The sequence below is a fragment of the Typopeltis vanoorti genome, chromosome 2, assembly GCF_054136105.1.
Source record: "Typopeltis vanoorti isolate ZY-2024b chromosome 2, IOZ_Tvanoo_1.0, whole genome shotgun sequence".
In the NCBI taxonomy this organism is placed as follows: Eukaryota; Metazoa; Arthropoda; class Arachnida; order Uropygi; family Thelyphonidae; genus Typopeltis; species Typopeltis vanoorti.
In genome coordinates this window covers 113,894,356-113,913,717 of record NC_143550.1, presented here as the reverse complement: position 1 = coordinate 113,913,717, position 19,362 = coordinate 113,894,356, and the positions used below count along the sequence as shown (strand labels likewise).

The 19,362-nt window shown below is 35.3% G+C and overlaps 1 protein-coding gene across 7 annotated transcripts in view; it reads left to right on the top strand.

Moving 5' to 3' along the window:
- mTor (serine/threonine-protein kinase Tor) overlaps positions 1-19,362 on the top strand; it is an 816,233-nt gene that overhangs the window by 724,711 nt on the left and 72,160 nt on the right. For all 7 annotated transcript variants that reach the window (XM_090412780.1, XM_090412800.1, XM_090412771.1 and 4 more), the window contains one exon: positions 17,342-17,464. In XM_090412780.1, coding sequence (XP_090268906.1) covers positions 17,342-17,464 — 123 coding nt within the window. The remainder of the gene's footprint in view (positions 1-17,341; positions 17,465-19,362) is intronic.

Below are 19,362 nucleotides of genomic sequence, written 5' to 3'. Positions count from 1 at the left end.
AGGCATTACAAATTCTCTTGCAGTTTCTCATAATTCATGGGTCAGTATCCTATCTAGTTCTATAGCCATATCTGCAATGAGATTTTGTAATGTTCCAAGCACTTTTATTCATTCACTTCTATTCTCACATTGTCTTCATCACATCAGAGACCTCCACCTGAATGATATATCCTTCCAGTGTGATCTCTCAATAATTCTATTATTTCTTTTGCTTCTGTCACATTCTTCCCATTTGCATTCATTAAAGTTGGGAGAACTTGAATGAATATACATTCATTCTGTTACTTACCATCTGGATGTACTTTAGTGACCAATTTCTTCTCATAATCTGAATTTACCTTCCTTACCATTTTGGTTTCCCATCTTTATTATTATTCTTTATATGGGTACTCCCTGGGTCAAAACACTCATCATGGGAAACCCACACAATCCATTAACACGATACCTATCAGACATCTCAAACTTATTCATTGTTGGGGTACTTACAACAATGAATAAGTTTGACTCAGGCAATCCATTCCACTCACTCACCACTTTCCAAGTAAAGAACCTAGTCCACACACCCTTACTAACCACATTATTAGACAACTTCCAAGTGCGACCCCTTGTTTTCCTCCTACTCCCCATATATTGAAAAATTTCTTTTTTGTCAATCTTATAGAATTCCTTTAGTAACTTATAAGTATTTATCATATCCCCTCTCCTTCACCTGTCAGCTAAACTCTGCAACCCTATGTTTCCTAGGGTTTTTCCTAGGGAAACATTTCAGAGACCTGTTACCAGCTTGGTCACTCATCAATTTCTTGTAAACAGTACCATCATTATGATGTGAAGTATGTAATCTTTTCACCAAGAAGTGCTTTCCCTTACATTTTACAACATTAAATTGACAACCATTGTCCTTTGCCCACACTACCAATTTATTTAAATCCTCATGTAAGATATCTACATCATCTTTGTCAACTACTATATCTACATCAACTATTGTCCTCCACAATTTTGCATTGTCAGTGAACAACTGCATATTCTCCCCTCAAATCTTCTATATCATTAATGTACAAATTAAAGAGTAGTGGGCCTAGTACAGAACCCTGGGACACCCCACTAGTCACCCTCATTTGCCTTAATTCCACTCCACCACACACCACCACCTTCTGATGCTGGTCACATTTTTGTTTATATTCATTCCACAATGTTTCTTTCTTTCTTTCTTTCTTTCTTTTTTTTTTTTTTTTTTTGCAGCTCCCTCTTTATATTGCTAATATGTACTTGGTTTATCCTCCTGATCCTGGGTATGCAATCTGCCCTGTTCAATCCTTAACCGCTTCCCTTGCACTAGTGACATTTATCCCATGTAGTTTCGTATACCATGGCACTTCTCTAAATCGCCTTGTAAGTTTGTCATAAACACCAGCTTTTCAGTTCTGCATAAACCCTTTATTAGCTGAAATTTCCACACACATTGAGCAGTCTCCTAGGACAAGACTGCATGGTCACTTTTCTTAATCAGAGGTAGAGTTGCTACTGTAGTGATAAATCTTCTGATGCTATTTCCAGATCCAACACTCTCAAACCCCTGGTCTCCTCTATCACATGTTGTTTCAGGTAATTATCCCTTAGTAACTGCATAAATTCTATTTTGCCATGTGCCATTTCCTCCTTTCAGTCTGTATCCCCATAGTTGAAGTCTCCCATGATAATTGCTTGGCCTGCACTCATTCTGCTAATCTGCAGATGCATGTCATCCACATTTTCTTATGGACTTCCAGGTCTATAACAGAAACAATATATTTTGTCCTCTTGGCCTCTATCTCACATCAGAAGCCTCGAATGAATTATTTCCTTCAGATCTACAATCTTCCGTAACTTCTAATTTTGTTGACGTTCTCCATCTTGTCTGTGCTTTATTCTATTCATAAGGTTGCAATCACATAGCAACCTTATGAACTATAGCCCATCAGTAATTTTTTTCCCTTTTTTTTTCTTTCTTTGTAGCTCCTACTTCATGTTACTACTTATCCAGTTAATGATTACTCAATTCATTCTCCATATTCCCAAGAATGCAGTATTACTGCTTCCATCATTCTTCAAAATTCTACCCCTCAGTCTCCAAAAGTTAGATGGGACTAAAATGGCAGTGCCTACTCCCTATCTCAGCATATAAGGCATTAGCTGATTTTTTGATTACTCTGTGATGGGCAGCTTGGCTTTATGAAAGATAGGCCCTGCCTTAGTAATTTACTCTTATTTTAAATAGAATGACAGCACTATCTGCTGGATTTTGCAAAGGCATTGACACATCTATACAAAATGTATAGATGTGTCATCTCTTAAATGCTGGTCACAGTTATTGTATAGCAGTTTACACCCAGTTGTACTTAAAAAAAAAAAAAAAAAAAAAAAAAAAAAAAAAAAATTGAGAGAGATTGGTTTATTTAATGCTCATCTAAAATAAGAGATTTTGTTTTATTGTGGTCTGTTTTATTGAGGTTTTTCTGAAAAAATTAGTGTTTTGTAATATATTAGCGCTGATTGTTATTTTTTTTAGTGTATGGTAAAAAATTACGCTATTCAATTACTCTACTCATTCACCACCCCTCTAATAATTGAATCCTAGTGCAGTATCACTTGTGTGTTTTTCATTATCTCTTTCATTTGGACATCATTCATTCAATCTTCTTCACTCTTCCTAAGAGAATTACATATCTGTAATTCTCTTCATTTCACTTTGTATCCACTTCATTTTTATGTGCCTCATTTTATCATTGTCATTCACTCTAACTATCTTATTGGCAATTACAAATACTTTTTTTGCCATCAGCCTACTCATTATCTTACTCTTAATTGCACTCTGTTTTTCACTGCCACTCTTGCAAACTTTCTTATTGTCAGTTGCACTGTTTTCTTTGTCATCCGTTTCACTCACTTTCTTAATATTTGCACAATCTACTTCGCAATCTATTTTGACTATGATGCTTTGTTCCCTATTCTGATACAAACAAGCTTCATAGTCCATCACCATATTGCACTTCCTACTTAACCATATTTGCTTCTTTCTCTTATTAAATCTTTCCACATAAACATCTACAACATCTCACCATACATACATATTACATTCACATCACTGTACCATTCTTGAAAAATCCACACCATTCATTTTATTTGTCTTTCATGCTGACTTATGCAGTGATTTCCTTCTTGCCACCATTGTGTTCTAGAGCACTAAACAAGAAATAAAGAATTTAAAAGAATACTGTCTAAAAATTTAACCAAACATGTGTCCCAATCACACAGCAACACTCAATCTAAAAATTACCCAATATTGTCACATAATAAATATAAAATTAACTTATCTTGCTGCAGCACATACAAATACTGTCATTATTCATTCTCTACCTGATAGCTGTTTATCAGAAATTACAAAAAAAGAAAAATGTTGAGAAGCATTTAAAAAGACCATAGGAAGAAAAAGAAAGTTAAGCATCAAAACAAGAAACAACAAAGCACTGAATCAGTTATGCTAACAATTATCAGGTACATATAGTTCTTTATAAAAAAAGAATGATGATATTTAGTATGGCATTTCCATCTTAATACATACCATTGATGACATCGAATCCTATTTTTTTTAAGCATATATAATTAAAGAAACACAAAATAATAGTAAAATAGATGTTAATTCTAGCCATTATAAATGATTCGACTAGTGATATGTTCAGTATTGAGAGAGGACATGAAAGGATTTCTGGAAGAAATGAGATTGAAGAGGGAGAAAGTGAAAATCTTTAGTATAATACCAAGATATGATATACAAATGCAGTAAGAAGGGACATGATGGCAAACAGTTGGATGCCTAGACCGTGAGTTATAAAGAACAGACTGGAAGAGTTACTGCTGTTATATGGAAAGCTAAGTCTGAGGATTCTATCTTAATGCTGAGAGTAAAAGAAAGACTGAATGTAAAAGAATAACTACTGAATGCTGATGTTAAGTGGTAGAGAGATACAGAGGAGATTGTTCAGCTGAGCTGCTTCCTCTTCACTGGATGAGGGGAACCCAGATGTATTAGGAGGAGATAATAGAGTGACTACATATACTGAATATGAATTCAGCAGTGGGGATCTCATGAGATCTCAGCATGAATACTAAAAGAGTGTTTTGCTGTTAATTTGGCCTAGTTATATAGTCTCAGCTCAGGGAAGATTCCACAGGAGTGGAAAGAATGTATGTAATCCCATTACACAAGGGTGGTGCAAAGGCTGATGAGTAACTATCAGTCTGTCAGTATCTTGGGAGTGGTGGTGAAGATTTTGGAAAAGGTAAGAAATTGAATACATAAATGCATTGAACAGCATGGATTTACTAAGAGTAGTTGATGTTTGAGTGACTTGCTCATATTTTATAATAATGTGATGGTTGAGTTCAAGAAGGGGAATAAATTCACGATGATATGTTTGGTCTTTGCTTAAGCTTTTGACAGGATTCAGCATGGAAGGCTGTTGTATAATTTGGAGGATATGGGATTGGATTATACACTGCTAGTTTGAATAAGAGGATGGCTGACTGTCAGATATCAAAAAATGGTGTGTGGGGAATGTGAGTCTGCAAGATTTAATGTAACCAATGGCGTATCCCAGAGATCAGTCTTTAGTCCATTGTTATTCAATCTTTGCATCAATGACATTAGGAAGATTTAAGAGGAGACACAGCTCCATGATGATGATACAGAGATAGACAGGGAAATTAGGAATGTGGCTGACATGCAGTACTTTCAGAATGATTTGAGTAAGTTGGAATTTTGGGGCATATGAAAATGGCTATCAGTTCAATGTTAATAAATGTCTCTTCATACCAAAATTATGGACATGGGTGTGATGAGATATCCAGTAATTGGGAACAAGCAGGCAAGTGATTGTGACAAGCTTAGTAAGCATCTTGTAGCAATACCATGGCATAAAGATCCTTAAGGGAAGGATGTTCACAGTGCATGGGGGGGGGGGAAAGCAGTATCATATTGTACTGAAGGTTGTTGGAAGATTTTTCACTTGGTTATACTATAAATTAAGGATACCAAGAAAATATATACTTGGTTTAATCCTTTATCCAAGTGTAAGCAAACAAAGTTTGCACTGAAGTATTTTCAGGAGTGGGGAAACTTGTATAAGGAAGACTTCACATCACTTGCCTTAGTATTCCATAATGCAAAGCACATCTCCTTGCAGACGTATAATGCTATGCATTATGGGAAGGATCACTACCCAGCCTGGTTTAACCTTTATTGAGGTCTCTTCATTGGGAGCCAGACCCAGTGGTGATACTAAGGTTGAAGTAATGCAGAAGTCGTATTTTCATATATGAATTGCCAAAAAGGTGTCACAACTTATTATTAAATTACTCTGGATTAGAGAAAGAGATGGGTTTCGACCTTTATTGAGGTCTCTTCAGTAGGAGCCAGAGGTGATACGGTCTGGGTAGTGACACTTCCCATAATGCATAGCATTATACATGTCTGCAAAGAGATGTGCTTTGCATTATGGGATACTAAGGCAAGGGATGTGAACTCTTAGCTTCCTTATACAAGTTGTCCCAGTCCTGAAAATACTTCAGGTGCAAACTTTGTTTGCTTACACTTGGATAAAGGATTATACCAAGTATATAATTTCTTGGTATCTTTAATTTATAGTAATAACCAAGTGAAAAAAAAAAAACTAAACTTCCAATGACTTTCTCTAATCCAGAGTAATTTAATAATAAAGTGTGACACCTTTTGGCAACTCATATATGAAAATATGATTTCTGCATTATTTCAACTTTAGTATCACCTCTGGTTCTGGCTTCCACTGAAGAGACCTCAATAAAGTTGAAACCGGTCTGGATAGTGACCCTTCCCATAATGCATAGCATTATACATGTCTGCAAGGAGATGTGTTTTGCATTATGGGATACCACGCCAAGTGATGTGAAGTCTTAGCTTTCTTATACGAGTTGCCCCAGTCTTGAAAATACTTCAGGTGCAAACTTTGTTTGTTTACACTTAGATAAAGGATTAAACCAAGTATATAATTTCTTTGTATCTTTAATTTATGTACTGAAGGTCAGAAGATTAAATCAGTTAGGAGTTAGATGGATGAATAGTATCTTAAAGCATGTACTAGGGGAAAAAAATGCTATGGAGGACATATAATGAGAATGGTGATCAGAAAGTTCATATATAAATATAAGTATCAGGCATGAAAGGTGAACAGCATGGTAAGGCAGCAAAATCAGATAATGAGAAGAAATTAGCTGAGCAGGCCAAAGGAAATCCTAAGGAGTTCTTTCCTTATGTGGCAAATAGGAGAAGAATGATTATAGAAGAATAACTTGAATGTGAGTGCTAATGGTATAGAGGTGGCAGAGAGGCAGATGAAATAGTTGACCTACTGAATGATGATTTTGCGAGGGTATATCATCCAAGTGAAAGTATTGTTATGGCAGAGATGACAAGTACTGATGTGAGATGAATGAGAGGTTGATGAATTGGAAGTACTTAGGATATTGCAGAATCTCAATGCAAATAAGGCTGTTGGATTAGATGGGATATCAGCTTGTGTTGTGAATGTACAAGGGAAGTAGTGATGTCAAACTCTCAATTCTGGAGAAGTACCAAGGAAGTGGAAGTAGTGCAAATAATTCCTTTCATACAAGTGGATCTAAGTTTGTGGTAGCAAATTATAGACCAATATCTCAGAAGTGGTGGTAAAAGTACTGGAAAAATTGGTCATAAAGAGAATTTAAGAATGGGTAGATAAAAATATGATACTCTATGAGGGGCAACATGGCTTCGTGAAGGGTGAGTCATGCCTTAGTAATTTACTAACTTTTTGTAATAGAGTGACAGCCAAGTTGAATAAAGGGAATGTGGTACACAATGATACTGCTGGATTTTGCAAAAGTGTTTAACTGGATGCTACCTGAATTCTGTTATTCACCATAAGAAACGGGGATGGATATGAACTGTTGTGTGGATATAAGAGTGGCTGATGGACAGATACCAAAAAGTAGTATATCGAAGAGCATAATCTAGGAGAAAGCAGGTGACTAGTGGTGTGACACACAAGACCACTGCTATTTAATTTGTACATAAATGATATAGGAAATAATTTGAGAGCGATATTCAGTTTTCTGAAGGTGCAAAGTTGGGTGAAGTGATAGTTAATCAGGGTCATGGTAAAGAATTTGCAGGATGATTTGAATAGGCTGTCAGTATGGGCAAAACACAATGGATGTCAATTTAATATGGGAAAAGTAAAGTTATGCATTTTGGGATAAAATGATTACAAGCTGTGTATCGCATTGAGGCAACTGTATCCTAGGAAATTGATGAAGCCAGGGATTTGGAGGATAGTGGTAGATAGAGAGTTGAAGTTTAGAGGGTATGTTGTTAAAGTAACCAAGTTAATTCGCATGATTACTTGGCTATTGAAGAACATACTATCAAGCACTCTTTATAAATCCTTGATACAATCACATCTGGACTATTGTACTCAGCTCTTGTCACCTGGATTTCTTGGTGATGTGAAAGTGATGGAGAAGATCAAGAGGCAAGTGCCTGAGATGTTATGAATATTCTGCAGAATGCTCCTATGAGGAAGCATTGAGGGTTTGTGGGTTGAAAAAGCTCATTAATAGGCAGAAAAGAGGGGAATATGATAGAAATACTGAAGTTACTTGAAGGATTTTTATAGGATTATTTCAGAGGAAATATTTCAGCACTTGGCTTGTGAGGGGGACAGGACAAGAATTCATCCCTGGAAATCAGGAAAGAGTAGGTTAGCAAGGGTGTGAGGACTAAATTTTTTGCTTGGAGAGTTGGTGAATGATTGGAATGGGTTGCCTTAGTCAGCTGCGAGTGCTTTGTCAATGATTTCAAGGAGAGGTATGATAAATATACAGGGTGGCCATAATTAAAGAGGAGGTGTTCAGATTCAAAGCCTTCCTTTAGTGAAAAATGAATTGAACGAAATTCAATAACTTGGTGTAAATATCTGGAACGTGGGGTTTTGATTTGCAAAAAAAAAAAGTTCAAAATTCTGCCGCCAGCAGACAATTCGTGCTAGAACTGCATGATATTTGCATAATCTCTATTCTATAATAAATTTAGTTTAATCCTTTATCCAAGTGTAAGCAAACAAAGTTTGTGCCTGAAGTATCTTCAGGACTGAGGCAACTTGTGGTAAAGGTGAACCAAGCTCTCATCTCTACTTGTCTTAGTATCTCTCATAATGCAAAGCACACCTCTTTGCAGACATGTATAATCGATACAAAATTAATAATGGAAAAAACTCACGTACAAAGATTATTTAATAGTATAATTTTCGCCTGTGTGTCACAGGCATCTTCAGTACATTAAGCTCAAATTAAACAATAACTGACAATTCCAAAAAGCACCACCTGAGTAGCTGGTGTAAGATAACTAAAAAGGTCAATACATTTCCTAAAAAAAAAAAAAAAATAAATAAATAATAATAATATAAAAAGTTAGGAAAGATTAACTGATTTGTAAAGTACTATCTCCCATAAAGGGGATAGACGTAAGCCGTCGGATCTGTTTAAGTTAAGAGAATGAAATAGAGTTTCACATGTTTCTTTATAAAGGTGTTCCATGAGAAACTGACTTTTGTGAAGAACTCTTGTCTTTCTCCAATGAACTCTGTGTCTAGTGAAGATGGCATGTTCTGCAAGTCCAGACTTTTCAGGTTTAAAGTATTCAATATAAGATTGGTGTTCTTCTAGCCGAATAGAGGCAGATCTTCCCGTTTGTCCAAAATAAGATAATCCACAAGAGCACGGAATCTGGTAGATACCTGGATGATTAAGATGTGGAACACCTTTATAAAGAAACATGTAAAACTCTACTTCATTCTCCTAACTTAAACAGATCCGACGGCTTACGTCTATCCCCTTTATGGGAGATAGTACTTGACAAATCAGCTAATCTTTCCTAACTTTTTATTGTATTAATTTTTTTTTTTTAGGAAATTTATTGACCTTTTTATTTATGTTACACCAGCTACTTAGGTGGTGCTTTTTGGAGTTGTCAGTTATTGTTTAATTTGAGCTTAATGTACTGAAGATGCCTGTGACACACAGGTGAAAATTATACTATTAAATAATCTTTGTACGTGAGTTTTTTTTCCATTATTAATTTTGTATCGATATGTCTACTCATGGTATACCTCTTTTAAAACTTATTGCTAGACTTCACAGAGAGTCTATTTCCAAACAATCTGCTAGATACGGTAACGTATTGGTAAAGAAGGCCAAATGCATTAACAGATTAATATTCCTTCAGCAATGTAAGATGGCCCAGGTTATTCCAACCTGTTGTAAAATAAAAGAAGTTTTTAGGTCCCCAAAAGCTCATCAGATCTACTTCAAAATAAGTCTAGTAAGTCTCTTTTAAATAATCAGCTACACGAAGCTAAAAAAATCTCTTGCCCTCTTAAATAGAGAAATTATGGATATAAAAAATGCTCTGGAATCTGTTTTAACGGTTGAAATTTTTAATACTGTAACGGCATATCTTCGAGTTCTTACCTAAAGATCTTTAATGATTCTCGTGACAAGATCCAGTAATAATACTATTGATATAGATAAAGCAGTTATAAATGTTCCCGTACGTCCACTAACAGACTGTGAACATTTTTTTTTATCAAAAGGACATGATTTTGCTGTTACGCCGAATAAGATGCCACTTATGGATTTTTTTCATAACATAGACAGGGGTATTCGATCCTTATCCCAAAAAATAGCCAAACAGATTACGTTTTGAATGTGCACAAATTCTTTTTCATGCCAAGCCTCCTCGTCCTAATCTTCCTTACTCTGAGTTTAAAGCATTGAAATCACTGAAGAATAACAATAATTTAATTATTACAAAAGCTGATAAGGGGAATGCTGTAGTGATTCAAGATAGGAAGGAATATGAGAGAAAAATGTCTCTTTTACTTTGTGACTGTTCAACTTATAGGCCTCTTACATCGGATCCTACCCAGAGTCAATTGAAGAGACTTAATTCTCTTATAGATAATGTATCTACATGGAATGATGATCAAAAGAAAAAACTTAAAACCTTCTTCGGTCGTCCACCTAGATTCATAAACCAGGCATTCTGTTAAGACCAGATAATGTATCTACATGGATAGATAATGTATCTACATGGAATGATGATCAAAAGAAAAAACTTAAAACCTTCTTCGGCCGTCCACCTAGATTCATAAACCAGGCATTCCGTTAAGACCAGTCGTAGATTGTATAGGTTGCCCCGCTTACAAAATCTCAAAATTTTTATCAGATTTACTCTCCTCTTCAACTAGAAGAACTGATACTTATATAAAAAAAAATACTTTGGATTTAAAAAATAAAATTTCAGATCTTCATTTGGACGTTTTTGATATCATGATCAGTTTAGATGTTGTTTCTTTATTTACAAATGTGCCTCTTTCGGAAAGCATCATTGAATTACTACAACAGGAATTTCCTTCAGACGTAAGCGTATTTGATTTTGTAATAAATTCTGGTTATTTTTCCTTTAAAATTAAGTTGTATCAACAAATTGAAGGAACAGCAATGGGTAATCCTCTTTCTCCTGCTATCTCCAGTTTCTTTATGGAACATTTTGAACAACCTATCTTTGACAACATTTCTCCCAGACCAACTCATTGGTTCAGATATGTCAATGACATTTTTGCTGTATGGAATGGCTCTTCGGATGAATTTCAACAATTTCTCACTAAGTTAAACGCATTTCATCCTAGGATCAAGTTTACCCTAGAAGTAGAATCAAATAAGCAGTTAGCCTTTTTTTAGATCTTCTAATTCTTCACCAACCAGGCAAAGACTCATACAGGCCATTATATCCATGCGGAATCTTATCACCATCCCAGTCAAAAGTCAGGAACTATTAAAACACTGGTTCATTGGGCCCACTCCTTTTGTTCTTCAGACGATCCTTTACAGAAAGAACTACAATATATAACTTCTTCCTTTCTATCTAATGGTTATAAGAATTGCTTCATTAAAAGAACTTTGAGTAGTTTTAATATGTCTTCTTCTTCAAACACAGAAGAAATAACACGCATTACTGTCCTTTATGTACAAGGCATCAGTGAACATATAGCAAAAATTTTTAAAACCACTGAATATTTTTGTTGCCTTTTGACCGTTTAGAAAAATCTCCACCTTTCTCACTTCTCCTAAGGACAAGCTTCCATATCTTAATCATCCAGGTGTCTACCAGATTCCGTACTCTTGTGGATTATCTTATTTCGGACAAACGGGAAGATCTGCCTCTATTCGGCTAGAAGAACACCAATCTTATATTGAATACTTTAAACCTGAAAAGTCTGGACTTGCAGAACATGCCATCTTCACTAGACACAGAGTTCACTGGAGAAAGACGAGTTCTTCACAAAAGTCAATTTCTCATGGAACGCCTTTATAAAGAAACATGTGAAACTCTACTTCATTCTCCTAACTTAAACAGATCCGATGGCTTACATCTTTCCCCTTTATGGGAGATAGTACTTTACAAATCAGTTAATCTTTCCTAACTTTTTATATTATTATTATTTATTTATTTTTTTTTTTTTAGGAAATTTATTGACCTTTTTAGTTATCTTACACAAGCTACTTAGGTGGCTCTTTTTGGAATTGTCAGTTATTGTTTAATTTGAGCTTAATGTACTGAAGATGCCTGTGACACACAGGTGAAAATTATACTATTAAATAATCTTTGTACGTGAGTTTTTTCCATTATTAATTTTGTATCGATATGTCTACTCACAGTATACCTCTTTTAAAACTTAAAAAAAAAAATAAAATAAAAATAAAAATCAGCTAACGCCTTTTTATTCCCATATATGGGGAGTAGGCGAGGCCATTTAGCCCTATCTAACTTTTGGAGACTGAGTGGGCAGTTCAATCTCCACTGGTACCAATCAGAGATAGATGGCTGAAGGCTATCACTAATTAAGTGGTACACAGTGAAGAGAGATGGCTCAAATGTGTCGCCATCTCGTGGTCCCTAACCCTAACACAATATATTTAATGTCTGAAATAATGTGGGTTCTATGGTCGATTTTCTTGAGTTTACGGGACGAAAAACCCGAGTTTCCGGGAGGAAAAACCCGCTTGCCCGTGCCAGAGATCGACTAACTCGGGAACCGGTCAAAAAAAGGCTTAGAAAAATTTCCTCTAGTCGCCGACTAGACTCGAAACCAAGTCTTCCTTTGTGTGGCCAAGCGCCGTGGAGTGCAAATGCCACATCCACTGAGCTACACAGGCTCACTTTTAAAACTTACACATGTATAATGCTATGCATTAAGGGAAGGGCCATTACCCAGACCGGTTTCAACCTTTATTGAGGTCTCGTCAGCGGGGCCAGACCCAGAGGTGGTGATACCAAGGTGGAAGCAATGGAGCTTATTAATTATTATAAGTAAATTTATTATATCTAACCAAGTGGGAAAAAACTTCCAACATCTTTTTCTAAATCCAGAGTCATTTAATAATAAGATGAGACACCTTTTGGCAACTTGTATAGGTAAATATGACTTCTCCATTGCTTCCGCCTTGGTATCACCACCTCTGGGTCTGGCTCCCACTGACGAGACCTCAATAAAGATTGAAACCGGTCTGGGTAGTGGCCCTTTCCTTAATGTATAGCATTATACATGTCTGCAAGGAGATGTGTTTTGCATTATGGGAGATGCTAAGACAAGTTAATGATGAGAGCTTGGTCCACCTTTACCACGAGTTGCCTCAGTCCTGAAGATATTTCAGGCACAAGCTTTGTTTGCTTACACTCACTATTTCTACTTAAGATTTGGTGGATATAAGGAAGACTGAAATGAATTTCCAGCATTCTGATAAGACTGAAGTGCTATGGATCTTACCTTAGCGGAACATGCGCTGCTAGTCAAGCTTTACTATCAATGCAGTAATGCTAATGTCGTGCGTTGGGAATTCTAGCGTTTGACGGATATCTTAGAAAAATGATTTTACACTGCTCAAAACAATTAGGGGATATTTTAGTTTCTGTCGGATAATTATAAATTTCTGCAAATAATTATAACTATTGGGTACTTTATACATGAATAAATATTTCTTACTTATGGATAGGGTGTAATTGATGAGATAGTTGTTTAAATAATCAATAGTTATTACAAATTTAACAATTATACATTTTAGCATGAAATAATTTTAACACGAATAACAACAAGAATATCCCCTAATTGTTTTGAGCAGTATATAATTTGAGAAATAGATCTTTAGCGAGGAAGAGGGCACAAAGATTATTTCTCAACAAGCTGGTGAAGTTATAGCTGCCATTGTGGAACACAGAATGAATAACACACGAGTATTCAATAGCACTCAAGCAATATCATGGCAACTGGAGATGCCATAATCAGTTGTGTAGAAAATCCTGCATCAAATGCTGAGTTTTTGCCCCTACAAGATCTCCCATACTCAAGCTTTACTTCATGTTGAAACTTGACTACAGTTTGCCCATGTTCTTAGCTCGAATGGAGGTGAATGATGCATGGCCATGGATGATCTTGTGGGGTGACAAGGCACGTTTGTATCCGAATAGTAGTGTTAACTCGCACAGTTGCTGCATTTGGGTGCTGTGAATAACTCATTTGTCCCATCAGATCCTCTTTGCATTCACTGAAAGTCACAGTGTGGTATCACTACATCATTTATTATCAATATTTTTTCTAAGAACTTCGTCTGACAGTGACTTGTACCATCTCTACCTTTAGGTATTGAGAGATGCTGTAGAACTTTGTTGTTCTGCAACAGCGAAGATTCCTTGACTCTACCATGTTCATGCAGGATTGGAGCACCACCTCATCAAACATCTGCTGGTACAGCAGATGTTTGCCTGATCTCAACCCCTGTGATTTTTGGTTGTGGGGCCATCAAATGCATGGTATATAGAAGGATATGTTTCTGATTTAGCAACCTTGAAAGACAGAATAATGCAGCATGTGAGGCAAATCGATGCAGATCTGTTGCATTCTGCTGTAGAAAATGTTATTCACAGAATGCAGTTCTTTGAACATCTGAAAGGAAGACATGTTGTGACCACATGCTTATAGTGCCAAATACCTCCTGTTAGCAGAACTTTGTACTATTTTTTATCATCTGTGAATAAAAATCCAGTGTTCCAGAGTATACTTACACCAAGTTTAGTTAAATTTTGTCCAATATGTTTTTTGCTACAAGGCTCTGAACACCTCCTCTTTAATTATTGCCACCCTGTAGTGTGCATAATTTGGGTCCCCTACGATGAGTCTTAGAATTCCATGGGGATGCTTGTGCAACAATAATAAGAATGTTGCATGATTATGTTAAATGAAAATGGTCAGGCTAGAGTCTTGGAATTTTAATTGATAGGAAGTTGATTAGAGTCCATGTAACAAAGATTGCAAATGCAACTCAGAGGATAATTGTAATCTGAAAGGAACATTGACATATAAGAATCAGGAAGTAATTTTGCATCCTTGCAAGTCTGTGATATGACCTTCTGTGGACTATTGTGTACAGATCTGGTCTCCTAGTTTCTGAAGTAATGTAGAGACAGTGTAGAGAGTACAAATGAGAGTGTTTAAATTTGATATTGGGATGTAGATTATGAGGAGAGATTGAGGATTTGTGAACTGCAGATGCTAGCAAACATTGAGAATGAGGGGTGATACGATAGAGACCTGCAAACTTTTGAAAGGATCAATGGGATGCGAATAGCTTTGTGTATTGTGACAAACTGTTCTTGTGCTCTGAAGCTGCTGAATGCAGACTATCTGCACTCACAACCTCCATAGACCAGTGTTGTTTGACTGGAATGGCTTGCCTTTGGAAGTTGTGAGTGCAGATAGTGTGAATTGGTAGTATGTGTGATAGTATGTACTACCAACACAATAGTTTATTTAATGGTATTGATTCACAACACAGAATGATAAGAAAATAATATTTAAGGATATAAAAGAATTGTTCATGGGCACATGAACAATTTGTCACAATGTACAAAATAACATCAATTTGGTATAACAGTGGGACTAGTTTTTTTAAAAAAAAAAATTGTAATGGACAACATAAGGAACTAAAGTCCTAACTGCACCATTTATTAATTAGATCTTAAAATGACTGTCCCCCCCCCAGATTTTTGGTAAATTGATACATCCATACTTGTGGAGGTTTGGAGTATGTTTTTAAGCTACTGCAGATTCCAAAAACAATCTCCTAAATTCTAATGACTTCTGTGTAGCACTTTTGTTTTCTTCTATTTGATCTGTGTGAAGGTGTATCCAAGGCATGGTCTGCTAAATTCTCCTAAATGCTAAACAATCTCCTAAATTCTAATGACTTCTGTGTAGCACTTTTGTTTTCTTCTATTTGATCTGTGTGAAGGTGTATCCAAGGCATGGTCTGCTAGTCCTGATTTGCCATAATTAGATAGCTTACTGGATAATTTGTTTATGAATTTATATTATTACTGTTATCCTAATCCAGATTTTTTTTTTTTTTACATGCAATATTTTAAATACATTTAGTAGAACAAATATAATGGATCAAAAGTTATCACAAAGCAGTTGTTGCTGGATTTTGAACTTTATCTCAGGACTGGAGGAGTAATATATTTGGAATACTGTGAGAAGACCTTAATATAATGATAGAGGACCTATATCATGAAAGCAGAAAAGTCAGTCTACTTCATATACATACTTAGGTCATTTCATTGGTCTAAATTGTGGACTCCAAAAGGAAATAAATAGGAGAGTTCAACTTGCCTGGAGTGCATTCAGAAAACTGAAAAGCATTTTTCAAAACAATGATGTTCCTTTAAAAAGGAAGACATTTAACCAGTGTATACCTCCAGTCATCTCATATGGTTGTGAAACTTGGTCGCTAACAAAAGCACTGGCAAATAAATTAACAACACTCAAAGAAAAATGGAGAGGTTGATGCTAGGCATCACATTAAAAGATAAGAAGCGAAACACCTGGATAAGAAGCCAGACTGACATCACTACATTATTCTTTACCACAAGCGACTAAAATGGAAATGGGACAGACATCTATCTGGAAGAGAAGATGAGCGATGGATAACCATACTAACGAACTGGATTCCAAAAGAAGGGTAACGAGGCCGAGGATGTCCTAAAAGAAGGTAGAGTGATGAATTGTCAAATTTTGTTGGGGAAAATAGGTCAACCATTGCCAAGAACAGAGAAAGGTGGAGAGAACTGCAGGAGGCCTTTGTCCAGCAATGGACAGAAAATGGCTGAAAAGAAAAAGTAGTAGTGCTCTGTTAGAGTGTTGATTTGTTGAACTATAAAGATGTAATTTATTGTTAGTGTTGTGTAACTCATATTCTTAAGTCTGTGAGTGAAAAGAAATGTAGGCAATCTCTACCCCTATTATGATTGCTGGCCCAAGGCTATCAATGAGGGCATCAGTTCTGTTCTAAAATAAATTCACTGCAACTAACTGTCTATAAGAAACTATTTTTCTGTGGGAGGGGATAAGTACAGGCTAGTTTTCACACTTGTTTTCATTACATTGGTTGCAATAACAGTGAAATTCAATAGCAAATACTGTTATACTAAATTTGTTACTGTAACAAACTCCTGAAAAAATCCTGGTCACTATCTTCTCCCATTAATCCACTAATCTGCTACATTTTAGGGCTAAATGACCTTGCTTACTTCCTTTAGACAAGACTGTTTAGCCTTAACTCCTAACTTTTTAGAAACTAAAAGGGCAGACAAGTGCATTAGCTCTGTTCTAAAAGAAATTCACTGGAAAACCAGTGTCTATAAGAAACTGTTCTTTTTTGCCCTTACTTGTTTGCTGTAGTAAGAATTAACAATATTTTTAAGATCTTTCTGTCAGAAAAATCAGTTTCCTCATGAAAGAAAGGTTATTTTCTTTTGGAATGTTCTTACGTTTATGAGTTTTCTAAATTCCATTTCTTTATAGTTATAATAAAGTTGTTGTTATTATGAAGTTCATAATATAAAACTTCATGTTTTATATTATGAACATAAATTAAACATAAATAGCCCCATGGTATTAGTTTTTAATTTTAACATTATTTCATAACTTGATCTGAATGGTAATGCTCTAATTCTATGATTTTAAGTGGTTAAGTTTTTATGATGACTTTTATAAAAATATTTCTTTTGAAGAAATCCTAGTTATTTTTGATGTACAACTAGTATACTTTAACTATTTAATTTTTATGAACATTACTGATTACAATAGTAATAAAAGTGATTTCTTTCTTTAATCAGATGGCACCAGATTATGACCATCTCACCTTGATGCAGAAAGTGGAAGTATTTGAACATGCTCTAGAACATACCAATGGAGATGATCTAGCAAAGTTGTTATGGCTTAAAAGTCCTAGCTCTGAGGTTTGATCAAGTTATTTTGCCATAGTAATTAATCTAAAATTAAAGATGCTAAGAAATTATATTCTTGGTTTAATCCTTTAGACAAGTGTAAGCAAATGAAGTTTGCATGTGAAGTATTTTCATGACTGGGCTACTTTTATATAGACGCTAATGACTTCACATTGATAGCTTTGTATTCCACAATGCAAAGCACATCTCCCCTTTCGAACATTCATAATAGTATGCATTATGGGAAGGGCCACTACCTAGACCGGTTTTGACTTTTATTGAAGTCTCATCAGCAGGAACAGACCCAGAAGTGATACCAAGGTTGTAAATTTAGCTTGTAGCCTCATCTGAGTGATTAAGAATGCTTATAGCATTCTTAATCACTCAGATAGTTCTTGTAATACCCAATTCTTGGAATAGGCAAAAATGAAAGGAATGACTTAGTTTTTATGACCACCAGCGTCGGATTATAGGCTAGTTTATTCCCAAGTTTTGTCTTTAGGGACCATTCCTACATCTCCTGTGTCTAGCCTCTGATCCTCCTTAACTTTACCTAAACATTGCCACTAAATGATCATTAATTTATAAATCAGATTTAAATAAAGGCAGCAAAAGTTCTTTACAGAATTTCTTTGCAAAATAATGCAAAACATATTCTCAGAATCACAATACTTTTAGAGAATAAGATAAACGTTGCATGATACTACCAAAGAAAATACATTCAGCATCAGTTTAGCATTTTATCACTTGTTGTGCTTGTTATATTAATTATATAGTGGAATTATTTAATGAACACTTCATCAGTGTAAGTGGTGTGAATGATGCTGTGGAACCTGTAGAAGGGAGGCAAGAATTAGGAGAATTAAAGGTGAAAGAATAGGAGGTGTATCAAGTGGGTAAGGTTCCTGAGGTGTGGAAAGAAGGCAAAATAATACCTCTCCACAAGCATGGTTCAAGAACAGAAGGTCTCGAACTTCAGGATTGGGTTAATACTGGAGTGTGTTGATGAACATATGATTCTCTATGGTAGTCAGCATGGGTTTGTGAATGGGAAGTCTTGTTTTAGCAATCTACTTATGTTTTACGCCTCAGAATCAAAAAAATTAGAATAATCAAAGAAAATGTGTTCAATGATATGCAATTCTAATTTATTACATAGAAAATAATTATTAACAAATATAAACTAATATCATCTAAATCTACATACCTTGTAGATTATATAACCATGTAAACACATTAAAATGTAATATAAATTATAAGAAAACTGTTACTTGAAAACATTCACAAAATTAGAATAATTTTTAACATGATTCAAAATATTAGATAATGCAAAAATAAATGCACAAAAATTACAGTCAAAGGGAAACAACATGATAATTAGTAATTTATTGCATCCCCCCCTTTAGCTTTTATGACCATTTGTAATTAGTTGAGCATATTATTTACTAGAGGTTCAGTCTTTTTTTTATCAAAACATTCCCATATGGTCTGCAGACTAGAAACGGTGTCATTTTTGTCTCTTGGGGAAACTTGAAGATGTTTCTTCATAATTTCCCACAAATTTTCAATGAGGTTTAAATCTGGTGAGTTTGCCAATTACATTGATTTGCCTTTCTTTGAGTCATCTGGCAGTGGTCATAGAATTGTGACAAGAAGCTGAATCTTGCTAAAAAAGGCAATCACCATCACATAAATCTTCTGATGAGTAACATGAAGTGTTCAGAAATTTCTTGGTATACTTTGGAATCGACTCTTCTGTACACAATACACAGTTTACCTGGACCCTCTGCACTCATACAAACCCACACATGACAGAGATTGCAAATTTCACTGAATGTTTCATGCATTCTTCATGAAATGCTTCTTGCTTAAGATGCCAAACACAGATCCCTTGGTGAACATGAGACACA